The sequence below is a fragment of the Hydra vulgaris genome, chromosome 06, assembly GCF_038396675.1.
Source record: "Hydra vulgaris chromosome 06, alternate assembly HydraT2T_AEP".
NCBI classification, from domain to species: Eukaryota; Metazoa; Cnidaria; class Hydrozoa; order Anthoathecata; family Hydridae; genus Hydra; species Hydra vulgaris.
The window spans coordinates 10,492,717-10,516,318 of NC_088925.1; the positions used below are offsets into that span (position 1 = coordinate 10,492,717).

General features: G+C 25.3%; 3 protein-coding genes across 9 annotated transcripts; all 3 read right to left on the bottom strand.

Annotated features, from left to right (window-relative positions):
* Positions 1–9,551: 9,551 nt before the first annotated feature.
* Positions 9,552–10,286, bottom strand: LOC136081184 (uncharacterized). Its single transcript, XM_065798482.1, has one exon. It carries the CDS (start codon positions 10,284–10,286, stop codon positions 9,552–9,554), a length of 735 nt encoding a protein of 244 aa, XP_065654554.1.
* A 1,982-nt stretch (positions 10,287–12,268) lies between these two features.
* Positions 12,269–22,842, bottom strand: LOC136081642 (uncharacterized). Of its 7 annotated transcripts, XM_065799186.1 has the most exons (11): positions 22,580–22,842; positions 17,486–17,600; positions 16,236–16,936; positions 15,386–15,576; positions 15,206–15,317; positions 14,991–15,112; positions 14,428–14,517; positions 13,779–13,880; positions 13,555–13,602; positions 13,139–13,377; positions 12,576–13,040 (listed from the first exon to the last, which is right to left on the bottom strand). In XM_065799186.1, exons 4-11 carry the CDS (start codon positions 15,453–15,455, stop codon positions 12,840–12,842), a joined length of 984 nt encoding a protein of 327 aa, XP_065655258.1. In that variant the 5' UTR covers positions 15,456–15,576; positions 16,236–16,936; positions 17,486–17,600; positions 22,580–22,842; the 3' UTR covers positions 12,576–12,839. The 7 variants fall into 7 exon arrangements, with proteins under 7 accessions (XP_065655264.1, XP_065655261.1, XP_065655258.1 ...); XM_065799188.1 differs by lacking the exon at positions 17,486–17,600; XM_065799187.1 differs by lacking the exon at positions 17,486–17,600 and having other exon boundaries at positions 22,572–22,842.
* Positions 20,383–21,675, bottom strand: LOC136081185 (uncharacterized). The gene has a single exon (XM_065798483.1). The coding sequence runs from the start codon at positions 21,673–21,675 to the stop codon at positions 20,383–20,385; it is 1,293 nt and encodes a 430-aa protein (XP_065654555.1).
* Positions 22,843–23,602: the final 760 nt, after the last annotated feature.

Sequence of the window (23,602 nt, forward strand, 5' to 3'; positions counted from 1 at the left end):
AGTTTATAAATAATTAACGACAAAATGGGCCGAAGTTAAATAAAAATTTTAGTATTACCTCAAAGTATTTATATTAATAAATCAGACATATTTTGTCCTAATAAAATATCTAACGAGTTTAATAAATACTTTACAAATGTTGGGATTAGTCTCGCAAACAAAATTATACCAACTTCTACGTCATTTAAGACATATCTAAAAAAATCAACAGATATAGCAATGCATGATAGTGACTTAACTTTTGATGCAGCTTGAATTTGAATCAGCTTATCTTTATTTAAAAAAAAAAATCTCAAGGGTTTAATGAAATTCCCAATAATACCCTTATATCTAACAAAAAAAGCATTACAAAATCATTGTTCCACATAGTAAACCTATCTTTAGATCAAGAAGTATTTCCTTAAACTTGCAATAGTATACCCATTTATAGAAATAATGATCGCGCCGATGTATCAAACTATAGACCCATATTGGTACTTTCTGTTTTCTCAAAAATTTTCAAACGTGTAGTTTATAATAGAATCTTTGATTATATTACAAAAAATAATTTTTTAATCCAAAATAATTAGGATTTTATTCAACAGAACATGCCATTATTATATTAGCTGACCAAATAACTGATGGTTTTGAAAATGATAAGTTTACTCTCGGAGTATTTATAGATTTATCCAAGGCAGAAAAACTAAAATAGTACGGGGTATGCAATAAATTACATCATTGGGTAAAAAGTATCTATCTAATAGAAAACAATATATTCAAAACAATAAATCCGGAATACTGAATATTCTGTGTAGAGTGCCTCAAGGATCGAACCTAGGACCGCTCTTATTTTTAATTTATGTTAATGATTTTAATAATGCATCAGTAAAACTAAATGCTATAATGTTTGCAGACGATAAAAATCATTTTTTTATCCAACTGCAATATTAATCAACTATATGCTGACATGAAAATTGAATTAGACATTTAAACACAATATACATAAAAAACTATAAGAAGAAAACCATCCTCTAAAACTGCCTAAACTTATTATAAATTATAAACAAGTTAAAAAACAAGATACTAAAAAGTTTTTAGGAGTTATTGTGGGTGATCATTTATCATGGCTCCCACATATAAAATAAATACAGTCAAAAATTAGTAAAACCATTTGTATTATGTATCCAATTCGCCCATACATAAATTCACGTGGTCAAAAGCTTATATACTGTAGCTTAATTCATTGTTACATCACCAATGGAAATATTACGTGGGCAAGTTGTCAACCAACAAACTTAAAAAAGTTCTTTGCTTACAAAAACATGCTTGTAGAACTATATACAACAAAAATAGGGGTGATCACACTAAACCTTTAATGACGGATATGAAAACGATGAACATATATCAGATAAATATTTACCAACACCTAAAATTTTTGTATAAATTTACCAATAATTTAACTCCTAAAATCTTTATAAGTAAATTTAATAAAAATCTAAATGAGAAGTATTTCTTAAGAATAAATCAAAGTAACACATATAAATTAACTAAAAAAGTAAATAAATACACAGAATATAGTATAACTTATAGACGACCTAAGCTATGAAACTCTTTTCTGAAAGGCAATTTAAATATGGCAAAATCATTAAATTCATTTCAGTCTCAAATAAAAACTTACGTTTTAAATCTTACGGAATAATTTTTTAAGCATTATACCCGATTATTTAATTTTTTAAGCATTATATCTGATTATTTAACTGTTTGTATTTTTAAATATTATATTTTTAAATGTAATCTTTATATATTATATGTTGATATCATATGATATCATATTTTTGATATGATATATTTAATTGGAAATTTGTATTTAAATATCTTCTTTTATGACTTTTTGTGAGTATTAGTATTTATTAATATTGTATTTTCTTTTTAACTATTTATATCAAAGTATATATTCATACATTTTAGTATATATATATATATATATATATATATATATATATATATATATATATATATATATATATAATATATATATATATATATATATATATATATATATATATATATATATATATATATATATATATAAATAAGTATAATTTTGCTGTGAGCATATATTCAGCAAGAGTGCTCGATGAATGATATCAGAGCTATATAATTGGTTTTTTGATGAGATTAAAAAAATCATGTAGTTATTTTTTTAATCTCATCAAAAAATTAAATGAACACAAACGTATGTATTAACTTTTTGATTATGCCTCTATTCCTTTATAAATATGACTCACTTACATAAATTATTAACTTGAAACACAATTTCAATAATAAAAAACTGAAAAACAATTAATCAATTAAATTTCGTTAATCAAGAAAGATTCGCTAGTAGAGGCTAACAACAGCAACAACAAAATTATACCAACTAGCACTCAATTTTGCAATTGCACAAATAAAACCTGACAACTTACCGTTATGAAATTTAGCCGTGGCACAGTGGTAGTGCACTTACCTCTGAAACAAATAATATGTGGTTCAAACCCCACCTCTGGGCAAGTTTTGCGGCATCGGTTAGGAAAGAGGCGTGAACTTCCAATTAAATGCTCATCCGCGATGCTCTGTGTAAGGACTTCTTGGGGCACCTAAATAAAATTAAAAAAAAAAAAATTCATGCTTTTAAAAGGTTCATTTATATATGGCATTTCAAAAACAATTTTATTGTTCAGGATAAGGAACCATGCAAGCTCTGTTGGTACTAACATAGTTATCATTTTAAAGTGTTACTAAGTGTCACTTTCAAAACTGCACAGTAAGTGTAAACTGCACAGTAAGTGTAAATGGAATTACACTTTAACCGTTTTAAAAAAGCCGAATTTACACTTCTTCAAATTTTTGCGGATTTTGACATGAGACAAAAATAAACATGAGACAAAAATAAAGTTAAAAATCTTAATTGCAAATTTTCAAAAAACACATTTTCGATAAATTGGAAGCATTTATCGGAAATATGTTTTTTGAAGCAATTTCGATAAATGCGAAGCATTTATCGAAAATGCTTCAAAAAATCTATCGAAAATGCTTCATGCATTTATCGAAAATGTGTTTTTTGAAAATGTTTGTTGTAAGCAACCAACATTATGTTGAGAGTTACTAGAAAGCAAAGAATAGAGTTAAAAAGCAAGGAAACGGTTGACTGAAGACTTAAAAAGTTTAAAGTTGGAGTTAGGAAAACATGAAGACGCATGAGAGTTCCAAAGGATTAAAGAGTAGGGAAAAAAAGCTTCTATTTATACAAGCGGAAGTTTTAAGAGCATGTACGGACAGATATAATAAAAAGACTTTTTCTAGAAGGAAAAGAGCATCAATAAGCCAAAATATGAAAAAAAAAATTCAATACAAGGACAAATAAAAGATTTATAAAGATAGAAACTGGAATCAGGAATAAAAATTGGCAAGCACGATAAAGAGAAGCAACTATTGCTTCTCAAAATCGTTCTTGCAAATATATACATTCAATTGCTTTAACTTAGCAATTGGTTGTATATATTATTTCCATGAGAGGTCAGAAATGAATGATAATTCAGGACCAAAGATAGTACACTTTTTTTTATTTCCAGACACTTCTGGGCATACCTTGAGGCATGCCCAGAAGTTACTGGAAATGACAAAAAGTGTTTGCTTTAAAGAATGCTTTTAATCGGTTAGATATAAACGATTTGATAATTTCAAAATTTTTTCCACATACACTATATGAAGCAAGCTTATGATAATAACCTTTCGATGGCTTTTATTAAAAGGTTTAGATATGCCAAGAACAATAGCTCTTGCCTCGCCGCCTCTATCTAATGCAAGATAGAACCTTCCAATCTCAGTATTTAGTAAGTTAGCCCTAGAACGAAAAGATTGAAAACCATTTTGATTGTTTAAAAGTTATTAGACTCAAGATTGAAGCTTGTTGATCAAAGACTCAAAGACCTTGTAAATAAAAGAGAGAAGACTGAAAATTGGAATTACAGATGCCAGCTGAAAAATATTACAATTTTTCATTTCAAATAAAAGAGGCGAAGCTATCTTTAAAATTGATTAGACAGGTAACGTGTTTCTGCTGACGGAAAAATTGGTAACAATTTAAATTTATTGGTATTATCTCAGACAATATTTTCATAATTTATACAGCAATGGATGAAAGAGAAATATGAAATATATAGAAATAGAAATATAATAATGCTAAACTGTGTTTATTAAAAACACTTCTAGCTTTATTCATTATTCTTATTTTTTTATCAACTTTGTTGCACAAAAATTTAATGTGATAGGTAAGATTAAGATAAGGTTTTCATCAACACACCTAAAAATTTAGTATTAATTTCTCTTTTTATTTTAATTTTGTTTATAATAAGTAAAAAGAATGCCATTAGGCTGTAATTTCTTTTTAGAAATTTGATGAAAAGTGTTCATTTTTTTAATTAAAATTTATTGAAAACTCCTTAATTTTAAACCAGTTATTAATTTTTTTAATTCAATGTTCATATTTTGACATAATATTAAAATGCAGCTATGATATATAAAGAGATAATTATCATCAGCAAACAATAACGACCATTAAATTAGAGGCTTTAGGGAGATCATTAATTACAAATTACAAAATTACATTATTTATAAACTACAAAATTACATAAATTACAAAACAAATTACAAAAATAAAAAGTATAGAGCTTTTGGGTACTCCAATTTATATTTAATAAATTGGCAGGGTCATTTTCATTACTATTGATAAAACTGCTTTCAATTGCTTAAATAACTTTTAAGTACCATCAAGACATTTCCTTTAGATTCCATAATATTTGGTTTTTAAATATAGTTTCGTGATCAATTGTATGAAAGGTTATGATAAATCTATGTTATGATAACCCCTAGCGTATATTGGGATTTTTAAAAGATTTAGCAATAATATAATAGTGTTTTCATTAAACGAATAGCGAAGAAACAAAGCAAAAACAAATAGCCAAATTTTTATTAATAATAAAATTAAAAAAAAAAAAAACAACTAATAAATATCGCTTTATTAAATAATCTATAATATTTCTTTAGCGATCTGTATTAAATAATCTATAATTTTTCTTTAGCAATCTTTATTAAATAATCTATAATTTTTCTTTAACAATCTTTAAAATAAAAAGAAACTAAAATCAGATTCTTAAACTTTATACTGGGTGTTAACGAATAGTGGAACAAATAGCGAATAGTATATTTATTGACAAAGTTTTATGAGGATCTAATACTATTTGTTAAACAAATAGTATTAGATCCTCATAAAGTTAATTAGTTACGCAAATAGTGCTATTCGTTAAGCAAATAATACTATTCGTTAAACGAATATTTTTATTCGTTAAACGAATATTTTTATTCGTTTATTTGCTAAACGAGTAGTACTTTTTGTTAAACAAATAGTAATATCTGTTTAACGAATAGTACTGTTTGTTTATCAAATTGTATCCTCTTGACTTTTTTTTGTCCATTTATTGCACTATAAAATATGGAAATTTACAATAATAAATTATAAACTCACGAAAATAATATTAGGTGTCACTCTTATAGTTAGAAACTAGTCAACGGTGTGACACCCAAAAAAAAAAAAAAAGGAAATAAAATAAAATAAAGCACTAATAAATAAAGATAATAATAGCAATAATATAATAATAAAAGTAATAATGATTTTTGTTCATTTTATTTTATTTATTTTTTTTTTTTTTATTTGTTCTTTTATTTCTTCATAATAACTATTACAATAAAATAAATGAAAGAAGAATGCATATAAATAAAAAATTACAAATTTTGTTACATATAAAATAAGAACGCGGAGACTTGCAGAAGATCAGATGATCTTCCCATCAAAAACCGCTTACAATCGTTACGTGTTTAAAACAATTTTGTAATGTGTATTAAATTAAATATAGCAGTCAAATAAAGTTGATAAAACGAAAGTTAGAAGTAAAAATTAATGTTTTATATAAATACTTAAAATACACGAGTTGATAGGTATAAAATGTATAAATTAAATTAACATGATACACAAAAATAAAATTAACAAAACAAAATTTAAATATTTTTTTTTTTTTTTTTTTTTTTTTTTTTTTCTTTCTCTGTTTTAATATAATATAAGATTTTACAACTTCGTAATATAAAATTTCAATAAATAAAATAAGTAAAACAGATAGGGGCTCAAAGAAGATGAGGATGACAGTACGTTATCGCAATCTTTTCATAGAGCCCCTATAACAAGATTTCAAAAAAATATCGTAATATGTTAATGCGTAATAAAATTTCAATAAAATATCGTAATAAAACGCGTAATTCGCTAATAAAATTGATAAGCAACCAACAAAAGTAGAAATAAAACAAAAACAGATTTATGAGAAATTATTCAAAGTATGATTAACCAAAAACATTTCTTATATTTTAAAAATTTCTTTTTTTGTTAAAAACTTGAAGGAACTTAACGAATTTACCGTGCCTTTGAATCCTTTTTGAAAAGTATTCCATACTTTTGGACCTCGATATAGAATGCTGTACTCTGAATATTTGTTTATTATCCGAGGCAGTTTATATGTGTTGGACATATTCGCTCTAAGATTATAGCTATCATTTTTATTTATTTTAAACTTGTTATTAAAGCTTATAGGAGAGATATTGTGATTATAACGATACATGAAAATTAAATGCTGGTAGATATTAATTTCAAACACATTCATCATTTTCATATCTTTCATTAAGGGCTTAGCGTGTTCACGCCTATTTTTTGAGTAAATGATTCTGCAGGCATGTTTTTGTAGACTATAAATTTTTTTAATCTTTGCCGCTTGAGTACTTGCCCATGAAATGTTTGCATAGCTGATGAAGCTATGAATTAGCCCAAAGTAGATTAATTTAAGACTATTTTTATTGACGTAGGAGCGAACTCGATACATCAAACCTATTATTTTGGTGATTTTTGACTGGATATATATTATATGTGGAAGCCAGGATAATTTTTCATCAACAATGATTCCTAAGAATTTTATATTGGATTGCTTATTTACTAGTTTATCATTTAGAGATAGGTTAGGCAACTTGAGAGGAAGATTTTCTTCTTGTGTTTTTTTGTGAAATAGTATATACTTTGTTTTCTCAGCGTTAAGTGAGAGTTTGTTTGCCTTAAACCAGTTGTTTACTTTACACAGTTCAATATTCATGTCTGCATATAATTTCTTGATATCATTGTTGGTGAGAAATAAGTTTGTGTCATCTGCAAACATGACCGAGTTCATTTTTAAAGATGCATTACAAAAGTCATTTATATATATTAGAAAAAGAAGTGGACCAAGAATCGATCCTTGCGGGACTCCACATATGACATTTAATACTCCAGATTGGACATTATTTACATATTGTTTTCTGTTTGTAAGATAGCTTTTAATCCAATAATAACTTTTATTTATTATTCCGTAGTGCCTTAATTTATCTAATAGAATGCAATGGTCCACTGTATCGAATGCTTTTGATAAATCAAGAAACACTCCTAAAGTAAATTTATTATTTTCAAAACCATTAGTTATTTGATTTACTATTTCAATGATTGCATGCTCTGTAGAGAGATTTTTTTGAAAGCCAAACTGATTTGGGTAAAAAAAATTGTTTTTAATGAAGTAATCATAGATTCTATTATAAACTACACGTTCGAAGAGTTTTGAAAATACAGAAAGTATTGATATAGGCCTGTAGTTTGTAATGTCAGAATGATCATTACATTTGTATAATGGAATTACTTTTGCCAATTTAAGTACATCCGGAAATATCCCAGAATTTAATGAGAGCTTAAGTATATGAAACAGGGGTCTATTAAGACTGTGTTTGTTTGCAATAACTATATCACTAGATATCTCATCAAATCCTGGAGCCTTTTTTTTTTTTAAGGAGGCAAAGGCTGCCTCTAATTCTTCATAGCCTAATTCATAATCAAGCATGGTAACGTTATTCGTGTTTTTAAGATAGGTTTTAAAGGATACAGATGTTGGTACAATTTTATTTACAAGATTTGGACCAATATTTGTAAAATATTTATTGAATTCTTCTGAAATTAGTTTTTGACAAAATATATCGTTATTTTCAATAACAATTCGTTTAGGAAGAGAAGGTGAATTTAGTTTTTCTCTTCCCATTAAGAGATTAATGATGGACCATGTTTTTTTGCTATCAAATTTGCATTTGTTAATTTGATTACTGTAATATTTTTTTTTTTGCATTTTTAATGAGATCTTGGTAAAAAAATTTATAATTTTTGTAATTTTTTTCATTATCATTGTTTCTATTTTTCAAAAATTTATTGTAAAGTTTTTGCTTTTTTTTTGAGCACTTTAATAACGATTTATCCATCCACGGATTAGCAATTGCTTTTGACTTAATTGTTATTATCTCTTTTGGACAGGTTTCATTAAAGTACTCCAAAAATGTACTTAAAAAGGCATTGTAAGCTTCATTAGTATCTTTACATTTATATACGTTGTTCCATGTTTCTTGTTTTAGTCTACTTGTTAATTTATTAGTGTTACTCAATTTTAAATTTCGTTTTTTTAAATGTATAATTTTTGAATGACAATCAGACATAGATTTAAAGTTTTTTATTTTTATGAATATCGGGAAATGATCGCTAATATCTGTCAAAAATATACCGGTTTCAAATGTCGTTTCTAAATAATTATTGATAAAAATATTGTCTATTGCTGTTGCAGAGGTTTTTGTTACTCGCGTTGGTTTATTAATAGTTGACAAGACATTAAATTTAAAAAGCATATCAAAAAAAGATTTTATTTTTGGAAATTTTGTGTTAGAAAGAGCATCAAGATTTATGTCACCAGTTATATATAATGTCTTATTTTCTTTATTTATTTTCATAATCGTATTTTTGATAAAAGTTTCGAAATTTTTTATTTTTCCACTCGGTGGACGATAAACACATCCAACTAAAATGTTTCGGTATTTTTTATTAATAATTTCAATGAAAAGGCTTTCATAATTATCATTTGAAAAGCATAGTATATTTTTTATCTTGAAAGCATATTTTTCTAAGACATAAATTCCTAATCCTCCTCCTTTTTTCCCATTTCCTCTTGATTGACTTATTAGTTTATAAAATGGTAATATATAATTAGAATTTAATTCAAGAGAACTTTCTGTATCATGCCAAGTCTCTGAAATAGATATGATGTCGAACGTGTAGTTTAAAATATTTAAAAATTCTTTAAGTTTATCAAAATTTTGCTGCATGCTTCTAATGTTTATGTGTAATACAGAAAATGAGCCATCATCTGCTATTACTTTAAATTCAAAAGGATCAATATACGGTGTGTTAATTAAGTTCATTTGAGTTTCTTGAAAAATATTTATATTTTCTTCTGATAGGTTATTTATAAAGTTGTCCTCAAAAAAGTCTAAATTTAAATTGTGAAAATCTAATTTCTGTGGAAAAAGCGCTGCCATTTTTTAAAAATGTATAATTTAAAAATATTTAATATAATTAAAAACGAAAATACTCAAAACGCTTACTCGTTTACGCATGTCGGAATAACATCTGTGTTGCGGGTGTTTTCTCGAAATTCGTGAACAATCAGTTTGTTGTAAACAACTTTTGCAAAATAGCCATTTTGACGATGTATCTTCGCCTGATCAAAAAGTTCCTTTCGAATTTTTCGCGTGGTAAAACTAAAATCTTCGTTTAGAAAGATATTAGTTCCTTTTAATTTTCTTGCTCTTTCCAAAATTGTTTTTTTGTCCTCGTAATCCCGGAGCTTCAAGACAATTGTTCGCTCTCGTTTATCATTAGCTACTCCCACTCGATGAGCCCGATCAATTATAATTTCTTTTTCAATACCAAGATTATCTTTAAATAGTTGCTTTACCTTTTTTTTTGTGATTTCCCAATTCTTTTCTTCATTATTTTCAACGACCCCGTCAATTCTTAAATTGTTTCTTCTGTTACGGTCTTCAATATCAACGCTTTTTAATTTTAACTCAATATTGTCAGAAGATATTTTACCCTGCATTTTTCGTACATTTGATAAATCGTCGTGAACTTTATTAATTTTTTCCTCAACTGCTCTAGCTTTATCGTTAAATACATCGCCAACAAAATTTAATCCAGATTTCATTTCGTCGAGTTCTCGCCGAACTTCTTTAAAACTAGATTGAAAGTTATCAAACCTCTCATTTATGTTCGATAATGCTTCATGAAAAAAAGACAAAATTGTTTCTTTTTGAATATTTAGTAGCTCTCTCATCATAGCAATCGAAACTATATATACAAGTATATAGTCAAATAAATATTTTTTATATAAGAACTCGTAAAAACATTATAAATAAATCAAAATAATTAAATTTAAAAATATATAAGTATGTTTTCAATAGAGATAATGATATTTTTTAATTTCCTTTTAAATGCGAAAAAGTTCCAGTCTTAAGAAAAATCAAAATGTTTCAAAACTATATTGTTTCATAGAAACGCCCCTCGAAAAGAAATACAAAACTTGCCTAAATTAGTTCTGAAAACTGATTGAAAAAGGAAATTATCATTTCGTAAATTATATTTATTTTTTTCTTTTAAGGAATATAAATTGTGAAAGGAAATAATAATAATTATTATAATATTATGAATAAAAAAAACATCACAAATAATAAATATAATATAATAACTTTAAAAAAAAATTATAACTAATTATAAAAACAATGGTAAAAATAATTATAGTAAAGTTTTTCAAATATGACAGTAATTTATAAAAACAAACCTAACACTTACAAAAGTTATAACAATTACTATAAAGCTTTTTACTACAATGAAATCATGTGACACTATCATTATAAATGTTAATAAGGCATCTAAAACAAGGATATGTTAATGGTAATAAAAATAATAGTAATAATTAAAAAAAAAACAGTTTAAATCAAAATAATAAAAGTTTTATTAATAAAATAATATAATAAAGTAACAAAAATAAAATATAAAATTAATATTTATTAGATATATACTCAAATAAAAATTTCTTAATTTGGTTTCGATTGGAGAAGTTAGAAATAAATTGATGTTTTATGAAACGCTTGCCATATTTGACAGTTAAAAAAGGTTTTGGTTGGAGAAGGTAAACAAATTTTGCCGGTGCTTAAAAATGATTGAAAATTACGTAGTATAACATTCTCTTTAAGCCATAGAAAAAAACGGTCAGAGTAGAGATCAGGCGTTGATTTGAAACATTTGTTGCATCATCTCCTTTATAAATTGGTGAAACTCGGGCTATTTTTAGATTTTCAGCAAAAAAACTCAGTTTTATTGAATACTGTAAAGATTTAAATAAAATACTTTTAATGACTTTGTAAGAGTCGATAAATACGCTGCAATAAATATCATTGTGACCAACTAATTTATTTGATTTAAGCATTTTAAATAAAAAAACGAATCAAATGTAAATGAACTATACTTAAGGTGGACGTTTTTTTCAGGCACCCCTCTTTAGTAAGTAAAAAACGAGTCTAACGTGAGATCAGTAATATTGAAAACAAAGGGTAAAACCCAGTGGGAGGGGCAACAGCAAATTTTGTGCTCTTTTGCTAATTTAAGAAGCTTTTTATTTTAGCAAAATCTAGCGGTCAAATTTGGAAGATTTTGAGACGCCATTGACACGTTTTTTTTGGGGGTGACTCCGTCCCATCAACCACGGCCCTCAGGTCTTACTCAGGGCCAGTATATACCCAGCCAACATGTTCATATGGGGCCTATATGGGCTGGCCACATGAGGCCCATCCAATATTTGTCCGCAGGCGCCACATGGGGCCTATATGGGCTATATTGTAAAACTAAAAAGGAGCATCCTATGATATGTATTAGCAAAAAAATTGCTTTTTATTTGGTTAACTTAACTGGATAAATATAATAAGAGATTTAGTTAAGGAGAATAATGTTTTTCACCTATAGTCTTTGTTTATTTAATCTTTTATACATTTATAATTTGCTAGGCTACATATGTAGCCTAGCAAATGTAGCCGAATTAATTTCAAATACATGTAAATACGGTCAAATACATATGTATTTGACCGTATTTACATGTATTTGAAATTAATTCGTTGCCATTATTAGTAAATATGACCGCCATGCCGGTCATATTTGACCGGCATAGCGGTTATATTTACTAATAATGGCAACGAAATATATTTAGAATAATGGAAATATATTATATAATATAATAAATATATATATTTAGTAATAAATATATTTATTAATAATGGCAACGTGTATTATACTATAAAAATACTATAACAAGTATATAATACTATATTTCTAATAATATATTTTATAATATTCTTCATTCTATAATTGATTCTTCGTTGCCGGAAACGTCAGGAGATACATCCTGACGAAACCTTTTGTTTTTTGAGGCTTTGGCACGTTTAGCTCGATTGCCATCTCGGTCACGTGAGCCGGTAAGCCAATTGGACAAACCAATTTCTACGTCTCTCACATTCGTTTTTGATGTAAGAACATTCCTCTTTATAGCCTCTATAGAAAAAATAAATTAGAATAAAATAATAACTAATTTAAATAAAAAAAGAAAATATAAAAATGTTAAAAAAATTAAATATATATTATATTAAATAACCTACTAGTGGGTGATTGTCGGGGACATTTTTTTGTAAGTTTTGTTCCCGTAAGCAATATTCTATTACTTTTTTTATTTTTTATATATATATATTTTAAAAAATTTTTATTTTAATTATATTTTTATTTGTACATGTTTAAACTTATTATTTTGATATAAAATTTTATTTTTTCAATTTATTTTTATTTATACATATATATACATATACATATATATATATATATATATATATATATATATATATATATATATATATATATATATATATATATATATATATATATATATATATATATATATATATATATATATATATATATAAATGTACATCATGCGACCAATAGCCTCCACAAGACTGCGACCTCCCTGATCACTTAAGTATAAAACCTGTGTAATTAAAGCAGAAATATTTTACGTGGTTTTAAAAGTAGACAGGTGATACAGTAAACTACATAATTTATGATACATATTAACATTGTGTATACCATAGCTTTAAAGATATCAGGATCTCTCAGTTTCACCTCAAACTCTTCCACAGCTCCTAAACCTTGTAGAGGTAGCAATAAAGTGATTTCGTCAGGTAACTGAGTAGTCTGACAGTTAATGTTGTGGTTTCTTAACAGACTATTTAAAATTACACTATGATTTTCTTGATTAATTTTTATCTCCTGTCGACATTTAATAATTTCTTTAAGTAATGACATTGTAGAATCAGATTTTGCAACTGTAACAATATAGTTTTAATAATTCAAAAACAATAATTTAAGAAATAAAAAATTTCATGTAAATCTATAAAGATTAGGATTCCCATAATTTTTATAATTATATAAATTATATAAATAATATACAGTTTGGTATAATATTTATATATACCAAACTGTAAGCATGAAACTGTATATACCTATATTGTGGTCACTAGATGAAGTAGGTGTACTAAACGAAGATTGTTCTGCAATAAAAAAATACATTTAAAGTAATGAGACATTTGAAAGTAATAAAGGCAATTACAGAAGGTTTTATTTAAACATCATTAAAATGATGAAAATATATTTAATTATTTATTAGCTAAATAAAATATAATTTTAACATAATTTCATTTAAAAAAAGTTATTAAAAAAGGGTCACCTCTCAGCTGTGATGGCCTTTCCGGAAGTGGAGAGGAGCTAAATGAATAACTGCTTGTTTTTTTAAGCAATGTCTTTTTTGAAGGTACTATTTGAAATGAAACTACAAAGAATATATATATATATATGTATGTATGTAAATATATATATATATATATATATATATAGATATATATATAGATATATATATATATATATATATATATATATATTGTCAGGTCAGGTTATCTTTACGTCAAGTTAGGATATCCTGCTACTGGTAACATGTAATCCAGTACAACCTGCTTCATGTTAAAGTCATGAAGGGCATCCGGTTGTAAAATATTTCTTCAACTCTTTCATAATGGGATTTATGTCATTATGAAGAACTATCCAAACCACACTAGTGTGGAAAAATGAATATAAAACTTACAAAATATATATACATATATATAATATATATATATATATATATATATATATATATATATATATATATATATATATATATATATATATATATTGCAAATTGCAATTGATAAATGATTGCAAATGGATGTACCTTTCCTTTGGTTATTCCATTGTCAGTCAATACGGGGTTATATTTTTATAATGTATATACACAATAATCTTTTTTAATTTATGCTATTGTATTAATTTATTATACTCACTATCTTGGGAGTTTGAATCGTTAGAAACTGGTAATTGTCTGTGAACTATTTGAGGAGGTGGTGGCAGTAAAATTGAAGTAGATAAAGCACCTACATAAAATAACTCAATTTAATGTTTATAACTTTTCGAATAATTAAAATAACATTAAAATTAAAATTTGGTTAATTATGGGAGGGGATATTCTTATTCCTTTAAATCAAACATAAAATGTATGATTTTGTCTTTGAATTATTCATGGATATATATGTATATATATATATATATATATATATATATATATATATATATATATATATATATATATATATATATATATATATATATATATATATATATATATATATATATAACTGATATTGCAGACATTAGTCAGCGATATGACGTCACGCTGATTTAGGGATAGGTGAGGGCTTCAGTACATTCATTGACTGATTTAGGGAAAACTCGCAAGGGAGTATATATATATATATATATATATATATATATATATATATATATATATATATATATATATATATATATATATATATATATATATATATATATGTATATATGATCAAACCTTTTTTAGCTATTGATGATTTAGTATGACTTTTGGCAGTTAGGCTTTTTAAAATTTGCTTTTGAAGAACATCACTATATTCCTCACTGTCTGAGTCAAATTGAAAGCATTGGGTAGATACTCTGAAATTAAAATTAAAAAAAAAATGGTTGGAATTTTGCTTCAGCTTTAACACATTTGAGATCATAATTAAAAACACTGTAACTACTCAAAACCTTTTCCGCTTTAGAACACCAGTTGCTTTTTCTGTATTTTCATTTTCTGTCAGATTTAAATCGGACAAGTTTTCTGAAAGCTTTAATTTTTCTCTTGCTCTTTCGTAAGTAGCTAAAGTTGTGAAATTACAAATACAAATTGTGAAAAAGTATAATGACATTCTAAAATATTAGCATTACCTGCCTTTCCCAAAGATCGAACACTATATTTTCTACATCCAGGATTAGGATCAGCTTGTTGGCTGACCATTTGATATTTTGGAAAATGGAAATAACTCAGGCCAAAAACATTCCTCTTCCTCTTCTGTGTTAAACCATTTCACTGGAATAATTTCAACTGAACCACTAAATTCAACTATTGCAAACATAATCTAAATAGTTAACCAATTTTATCAATACTTTCAATAAAAATGTTTAAGTATCTATTAACAAGTATAAAATTATCAAGACTTTGTACTTAGTGCACTTTTTATCACAAATAAGATTAAATAATATTTTTAACCTAAAGTAAATCTAATACATTAAGCAAAATATAATAATAAAAAAAGAATGGTAATAACCCTTCTTAACTTTAATCACGTTACGTTTTAATCACCAATTCTAAGGTGAAAATGTAATGCAGTCAGATGTTTACAAAATCGTTTTTGTTTTTTTTATTTAAATATTAAAAACAGTTCTTATTTTATTAAAATAAAATTTTTTTTTCACTAAATAAAAGTTTATCAGCAATAATTAAATTAACTCATTTGATATATATTTTAGTCATTCCAAGAGCCTCTTGCTCAACAAACAAGCATTTCGCAAAAAAAAATTTAATGTGGTTCAAACAAGTTCCCTATAAATTTGTTAGGCATTATTAAAAAAACAAATTTATATGGATATTTATAAAACCTCCTACGGAGTGAACTATTTATATCTTTCAAACAAGCATAAGAAAAAATAAAACATTAATAAAATCAACTTATTGGTGAAGAAGTGGAATTAGAACAAAATTTCTGTCCAGAGGTATTGTAACAAATTTCCTACTAACCTGCGAAATAGAAGCATATTTTAAATTGCCAGTCAAATTTTTTGCAAGGTATATTTCTAACTGAGTGGATTTTAAAGGGTAATCAAAAAAAAATACCAACTCTTTAAATGTGTCATACACCACAATTGCTTCATTATCTTCATTAAGAAGAATATTTAACAGCACTGATGGATTTCCGGATATTTCGAAGCAATTGTCGCCTTGGGCAGTTGATGCAAATTTATTATTTTCTTTGTACTAAAATTGGTTGTAGTTGAATAGAAATTGGAGTGTTAAGTAATGATCTTGGATCTTTTGGCAAGTCCAAACCTGCACATCTAAGTATCTGCAATAGATCTGATATTGCTGCATGAGAAATATTGTAGGAGGAGCACCAATTATTTAACGTGTATTTAATGTCAAACTCACTATTACTGGCTTCACTAAAAGAACTTTGTTCCGTGTCAGAGGCATTTTGATATTCCTCCTCCGATGAGAAAATATAGTCATTCTCAGAGTTGTTGTCACAAACATTTAATTCAGTTTTCTCACTTAGTTCTGAATCATTAAGAAGAGATAATTCATAAATTGGTAACAAATTGAAGGCTTTGTTTACATGGTCATTTTGATTTTTTTCTGTTGTTAAATTTGATAATATTGAATCAACAGCCTTTTTAACTTTTCGTCGTTTTGTTCTTTGGCAATAATCCATAACAATGTCACTGAAATTAGGTACCAATAAAGTTTTATTTTTTTAAAGTTTTAAATTCACATTATTTCATTAAAAAATCCATTATAAAGAAAATATTGAAATGAATATATGAAATAAAAAATTTAGAAAAATTGTTATACAATATATTTATTTATAACTTTATATATATATTACATATAAAATTATATATATATTATATATATATATATATATATATATATATATATATATATATATATATATATATATATATATATATATATATATATAATATATATAATTTAATATATATATATATATTAATAATATATTAATATGTATTATTATATATATATATATATATATATATATATATATATATATATATATATATATATATATATGTATATATAAATACATATATATATATATATATATATATATATATATATATATATATATATATATATATATGTATATATATATATATGTATATATATATATATATATATATATATATATATATATATATATATATATATATATATATATATATATATATATTATTAATAAATTTTACCTTAAAAATCAAATCAAATCAATCAAATCAATATATTTTCACTTTAATAATAACTGTATATATACAATCGTGCAGGACATTTACAAACAGTTATAAACTGATGACGCGTAAAGACCTATGATGGTATAAATATAGCATAATAATAATGATAATAATAATAAGTAATAAAAAATAAATAAAAATAAATAGTAATAATAATAGTAATAAATAGTAATAATAATATTAAATACAGTAATATAATAAGTACTATCTATATATTTTACTATATATAGGTATATATTTTACTATATATTTATCTATATATATTATAGTGATTATCATAAGGATAATGCAAAAAAATATATATATATATATATAAAATATAAAAATCATAACAATATCAATAACAAAAAATATAACAGTAAAAAGAAGGAAAGAAAGAAAGAAGAGTCAAAGAAGTAGAAGTCATAGGAGTTTTGTTGTGATCCAGCATTTTTCAAGCATAGAAAAATTGAATATGAATTAAAGAAAAAGAAAAAAAAAAAAAAAAAATTGTTATAGAGAATTAAGCGGGACGATTGCATAGAAAATAGTTTATTGTTTATTTATTACATGTTATATGGTTTAGTAGTGCCACAAATTTTAGAGCCATATAACTTTACAGGATGATGAAAATGAGGGTACTTGATTGTGACTAAATGAACATTTATATATTTTTATGTTTTATTTTTAGTTTTATGTTTTTATTTTTATTTTATGAGTTTTATATTTTTATTTCTATTTTATGGGTTTTATATTTTTATTTCTATTTTTGGTTTTATATTTTTATTCTTATTTTTATTTTTATTTATGAGATATTTTAATTTATTTCTATGTTACTTTTATTATATTAAAAATTTAGTTATAGAGAATAACTAGGGGGTGATTGCATAACTTATAGTTCATTGATAATTTTTACTGAAGATAAATTTTTTTACATGGGTTATAAAGGCATTTCTATTTGATATTTTGGAGAATATTTTTTTAGTTTCAACAGGAAGAGAGTTCCAACATTGAATTGATTGATACTTGATTGACTTTATGCCATACTTGTGTGTTTGTTTTAAAGGCATAGAAAGACTACAATAAGATACAGACCTAAGTTTATAACTATGAACATCATTTGTGAATTTAAAATAGCTAGTGAAGCAGCTAGGCGTATTATGGTGGACAATGTCCCATACAAGAACACAGTTTGATAAGTAGATAAGTTCGTCAAGCTTTAAAATTTTAGAAAGATTATACAGTATGTCAGAACAAAAACTGTTAGGTTGAAAGTGAATTATTCTTAAAGATTTATTCTGGAGATTTGTAAGGTTTTTTTTATAAATGGATGGACTTTGCCCCCATATCTAACAACCATAGCGTAGGTGGGAGTTAAAAATAGCACGCCAAATATTCACAAGGGTTTCATAATTCACAAAATGCCTTATTTTGGTAAGCATTCCATTTGCTCGACTTAATTTGTTTGATATGGACTTAATTTGTTGAATGAACAAAAGATTTTCATCTAATAATATGCCCAGATATTTTATTTTATCTACAATATTTAGTTTTTGACCACTAATTCTAAAATTAAGTTTTTTGGTAGTTTTTTTGCCTTGAGGTTTAAATAGAACTAATTCAGTTTTTTTGACATTCAAAGATATTTTGTTTGATCGCAGCCATTGAACCAGTGATGCCAGGTCATAATTTAGGTACTTATTTAGCTTTTTTAAAGACTTATCTACAATCAGAAGGTTAGTGTCATCAGCAAAATGATACACCTTTGAGTATTTAATACAAGTGTTTAAATCATTTATGTAGATAAGGAAAAGAAGCGGACACAGAGTTGAACCCTGAGGAACACCTATAGATGTAAACTTAGTAGTGGATGAGATATTACCAATAGTAACACTTTGTGGACGATGGTTTAGATATGACTTAAACCAGTTCAGTGCAATTCCCCTTACACCATAATGATACAGTTTTGATAATAAAATTTCATGGTTGACAGTATCAAAAGCTTTTTGCAGGTCAACAAATACTCCACCAGCAAATTGCTTTTGATCCAAAGCCTCACGTATGGTTTCAGTTATATCTATGAGTGCTTGGTTAGTAGAGTGTTTCTTTCGGAATCCAAATTGCAGACTATATAAGCTATCTGATAGATTTAAAAAACTGAGCAGCCTGTTATACATAAATTTTTCAATTAGTTTACCTATATTTGAGAGTAAGGATATAGGCCGATAGTTACATGGATCTTGTTTACAGCCGCTTTTAAAAATTGGAACAACTTCTGCAACTTTAAATAAGTCAGGGAATATCCCTGATTGAAAAGATTGATTTATTATAATACTCAAGGGGAAGCTCAATTCTTGAGATGGTAAGATCATTATTTTTGAAGGAATGCTATTGGGACCGGTGCTTTTTTTTGGATTCAAGAAGGAAATATAGTCATTTACTTCTTGAGGAGTAACTGGAGATATAAAAAAAGTATCAGGATTTTGATTTTTCAAATAGTGGCTGAAGTGAAATCTAGGAGGTATATTTTCTTTAGAAAGTTTATCTGCAATTGAAGAGAAGTAATCATTAAAAGTGTTTGCAATTATTTTCTTGTTAGTTATAGTTTTATTATTGATATTTAAACTATCTATATTATTGTTGATCTTTGATTTAATATAAATAATACTCCTTATTCCTTTCCAGGTATTTTTAAGGTTATTTAAGTTTTCATTAAAGTAAGTTGAATAATATGATTTTTTTGAGTATCGCAGTAGGTTACTAATTTGATTTCTGTAATATTTGAATTTTTGAAAGTATTGTAGCTTTAAATTCTCATTGTTACATTTTATAAACTTCTTGTGCAACTTATTTTTAATTTGTATTGACATAATGATTCAATTAGTAATCCATGGCTTTGATAAAGATTTATTAGCTTTTTTGGTTGACATTTTAAAAGGGGCATGACTATCAAGTAATCTTTTAAGTGCATCCAAAAACTTTGAAGTAGAGTTATTAACACAGTAGTTTAAATGATTTATTGAAAGCCAATCAGTTTCTTTAAGGTCTTTTAAAAAACTTTTTTCATCAAAATTTTTAAAACATCTACGATATAATTTGAAATGAGACTGTTTTAAGTTCTTGGATGGAAAGGATATGAACTGAACAAGATGGTCAGCAAGACATACTGTTAGGTTGCCTGATTTAGTATTTGGAGTGTGAAAGTTTACAAATATATTATCTATGAGAGTCTTTGATTTTGGGGTAATTCTGGTTGGTTGAGTAATTAATGGGAAGAGGGAGAAAGAGCACATAAGATCTAGAAAGTTAGAAACATCATTGCAGGAGTCATATTTTAAAAGATTAATGTTGAAGTCTCCTAAAAGAACTATATTTTTATTCTCTAGTGATAACTTGTCAAGTAAGGTTTGTATATAAGTGATATTAAACTCACTAGTGCTCATACATGGGTGGCAATAAATGCAACCTACAATAATATTTTTTTCTGATGGCAGTAAAATTTCAATAAAGGTTGATTCTAGTTCTTTGTTGTTCTGGATTATGAGGTCAGATCTTAAGTTATAATTTAATTCAGATTTTATATATACAATAGTTCCTCCTTTATTAGAATGTGAATCAGTATGTTTAAAGACATAGCCATTTAAAGCAATATCAGTTCTAAGTGTTATGTTACAATTTAAGCGAGTTTCAGATATAGCAATGATATTAGGTTTATTATTCATAAGGGAAAGCAGAAGTTTTAGATCATCAAGGTAATATGTCAGGGATGATATATTTACATGTAAATAGGTTTTTGAATCAATACTAATAGCTTTGTTATACTCTGTTGTATCATAGTATTTACAATTAATATTATCATTGTCAAGTTTATTTTGAAAAAGATTATTTAGGTTAGATGAAGTGTCATAAAAAAAATTATGAGTAGAAGTGTTTGCACCATTTATAGTGACCTTAAAATCCTTATCTGTAAGGGAAGAGTATGGTAGAGTGTTATTTAAGCAATTAAAACAGTACCAATAGCCAGTCTCAGTCATCAAAGAGTTGTAGAATTTTTTATCAACATTATTACACCTAATGTGGATCCACTTATTGCAAGAGTCGCACTGTATAGCTTTTTGATTGCATGTTACGGTTTTATAACAAACACCACAAGGAGATTTAACAACCATATTATTCACTTCAGCATTTAGGATAATGAAGATGAGAAAAGGGTACTTGGTTGAACTAAATACTAGTGAACCCTATGCAAATCTGTGTGTGAGATTTTGATGAAAAGTGAGAGCGTGACAATATTTTAAATGTAAAGAATGTAACCCTTTTGAAACTTATATATTCAAACAGAAATAATGTATTAAATAACTGTGGTATAAAATATAGTAACTTATAAGAATCAGATAATGATAAATAATATAATAGATATAATATAAATACTATATGAGCATTATGATACTGTATAAATAATCTTTATATTTAAATAATAAGTCTAAATAATCTAAGATTATAGAGTAAAGTATAACTATAAGTATATGAGTTTAAAATATAAATAAGATTTATAATGTAACTATACTGCTATAGTATAAATATAAGTGGTATAATAAGATAAATATAAGTGATAAAATAAGATATATATGACAAGATAAAACTTATTTATACATATAAATATATACATACATATCTACACACACATATATATACATACATATACATATAAATATATCCATACATAAGTATGCACATATATATAATCACAAAACAAACATGCAATCAAAATATATACATATAATATAGATAATTTATATACTATGGAGTAATATATACATCAAATTATGGGTATTTTAATAGAAGTAACAAAAGTTAATAATGAACAACAGCAAAAATTTAAAACTGGAGTAATTTTCAATGAACGGTATCTTTGACTAATTGAAGGAAATTATTTGTCGCCACAAGATTCTCTTTAACTGATTGAAAATGACTTGAGAAAAAGGAGAACCACTGTAATAAGTTTGTTGTGAAACAGTTGAATAAGTAAATAAAATTTGAATAAAGTAAATAAACAAAGTAATACTGCTTTACGTCAAAACAATACTTTACGCCAAAGTGCAGAACAGCCAGTCTGATTTGAAACAAAATATTAATGTAACTCTCTCAGCTTTCCGTAATCTCACTTCAGCAAATCAGTTTTAAAATCGAAGTCAAGCATCCAAAGCAATCACTGCACTGTTTAGAATATTAACGGTAAACAATAAACATAAAATATTTAAAATTTAATTTTTATCATTCTAGTCCGAAATCGAACGACCTGCCGCCATTTTTTCCCGCCAATCCTCAATAATCCTTAATACTTTAATAATAATAATAATATCAATATAATAATAATATATAATAAATAATAATAAATATAATAATAATAAATATAATAATAATAAATATAATAATCAATAATAATAAATATAATAATTAATAATAAAAAATATAAAATAATAATAAATATAAAATAATAAATATAATAAATATAAAAATAAATAATAAATATAAAATAATAATAAATATAAAAATATAAAAATCAATAATAAATAAATCAATAATAAATAAATATAATAAAATCAATCAATAATAAATCAATAATAAATAAATATAATAATAAATCAATAATAATCAAAATAAATCAATAATAAATAAATATAATATAATAAAAAAATCAATAATAAATAAATATAAAAATCAATAATAAATATAAAAATCAATAATAATAAATATAATAATCAATAATAATAATAATAAATAATCCTCAACAATCCTTAATACTTTAATAATAATAACTTAAATTTTTTGCTTTAGATAAATCTTTTCAAAACAAAGAAATCTCGTTAGTAATATTGAATCGTACAACTATTACAGAGTTTACAAAGTTATTAAATGGAAGAAGCGCGTTTTTTGCACATTTAAACACATTTGACGGAGAATTCCGTGATGTACGTTACTAAATATATATTAATCGGAATATTCCGTTAAATTGTTGCGTTAATGGGCTGGCCCAAATGGGACCCATCTGGAGCCCGTGTGCAATATCCCATGCCCACATGCCCAGGTTAAAAC

Coding starts and splice junctions, on each gene's coding strand:
- LOC136081185 (XM_065798483.1), bottom strand. CDS start 21,675: ATGGTTGTTAAATCTCCTTGTGGTGTTTGTTATAAAACCGTAACATGC.
- LOC136081642 (XM_065799188.1), bottom strand. CDS start 15,455: ATGGTCAGCCAACAAGCTGATCCTAATCCTGGATGTAGAAAATATAGT. Junction 15,318..15,385: donor TCGATCTTTGGGAAAGGCAG/GTAATGCTAATA, acceptor TCACAACTTTAG/CTACTTACGAAAGAGCAAGA. Junction 13,041..13,138: donor CTGATATCTTTAAAGCTATG/GTATACACAATG, acceptor TTAATTACACAG/GTTTTATACTTAAGTGATCA.
- LOC136081184 (XM_065798482.1), bottom strand. CDS start 10,286: ATGAGAGAGCTACTAAATATTCAAAAAGAAACAATTTTGTCTTTTTTT.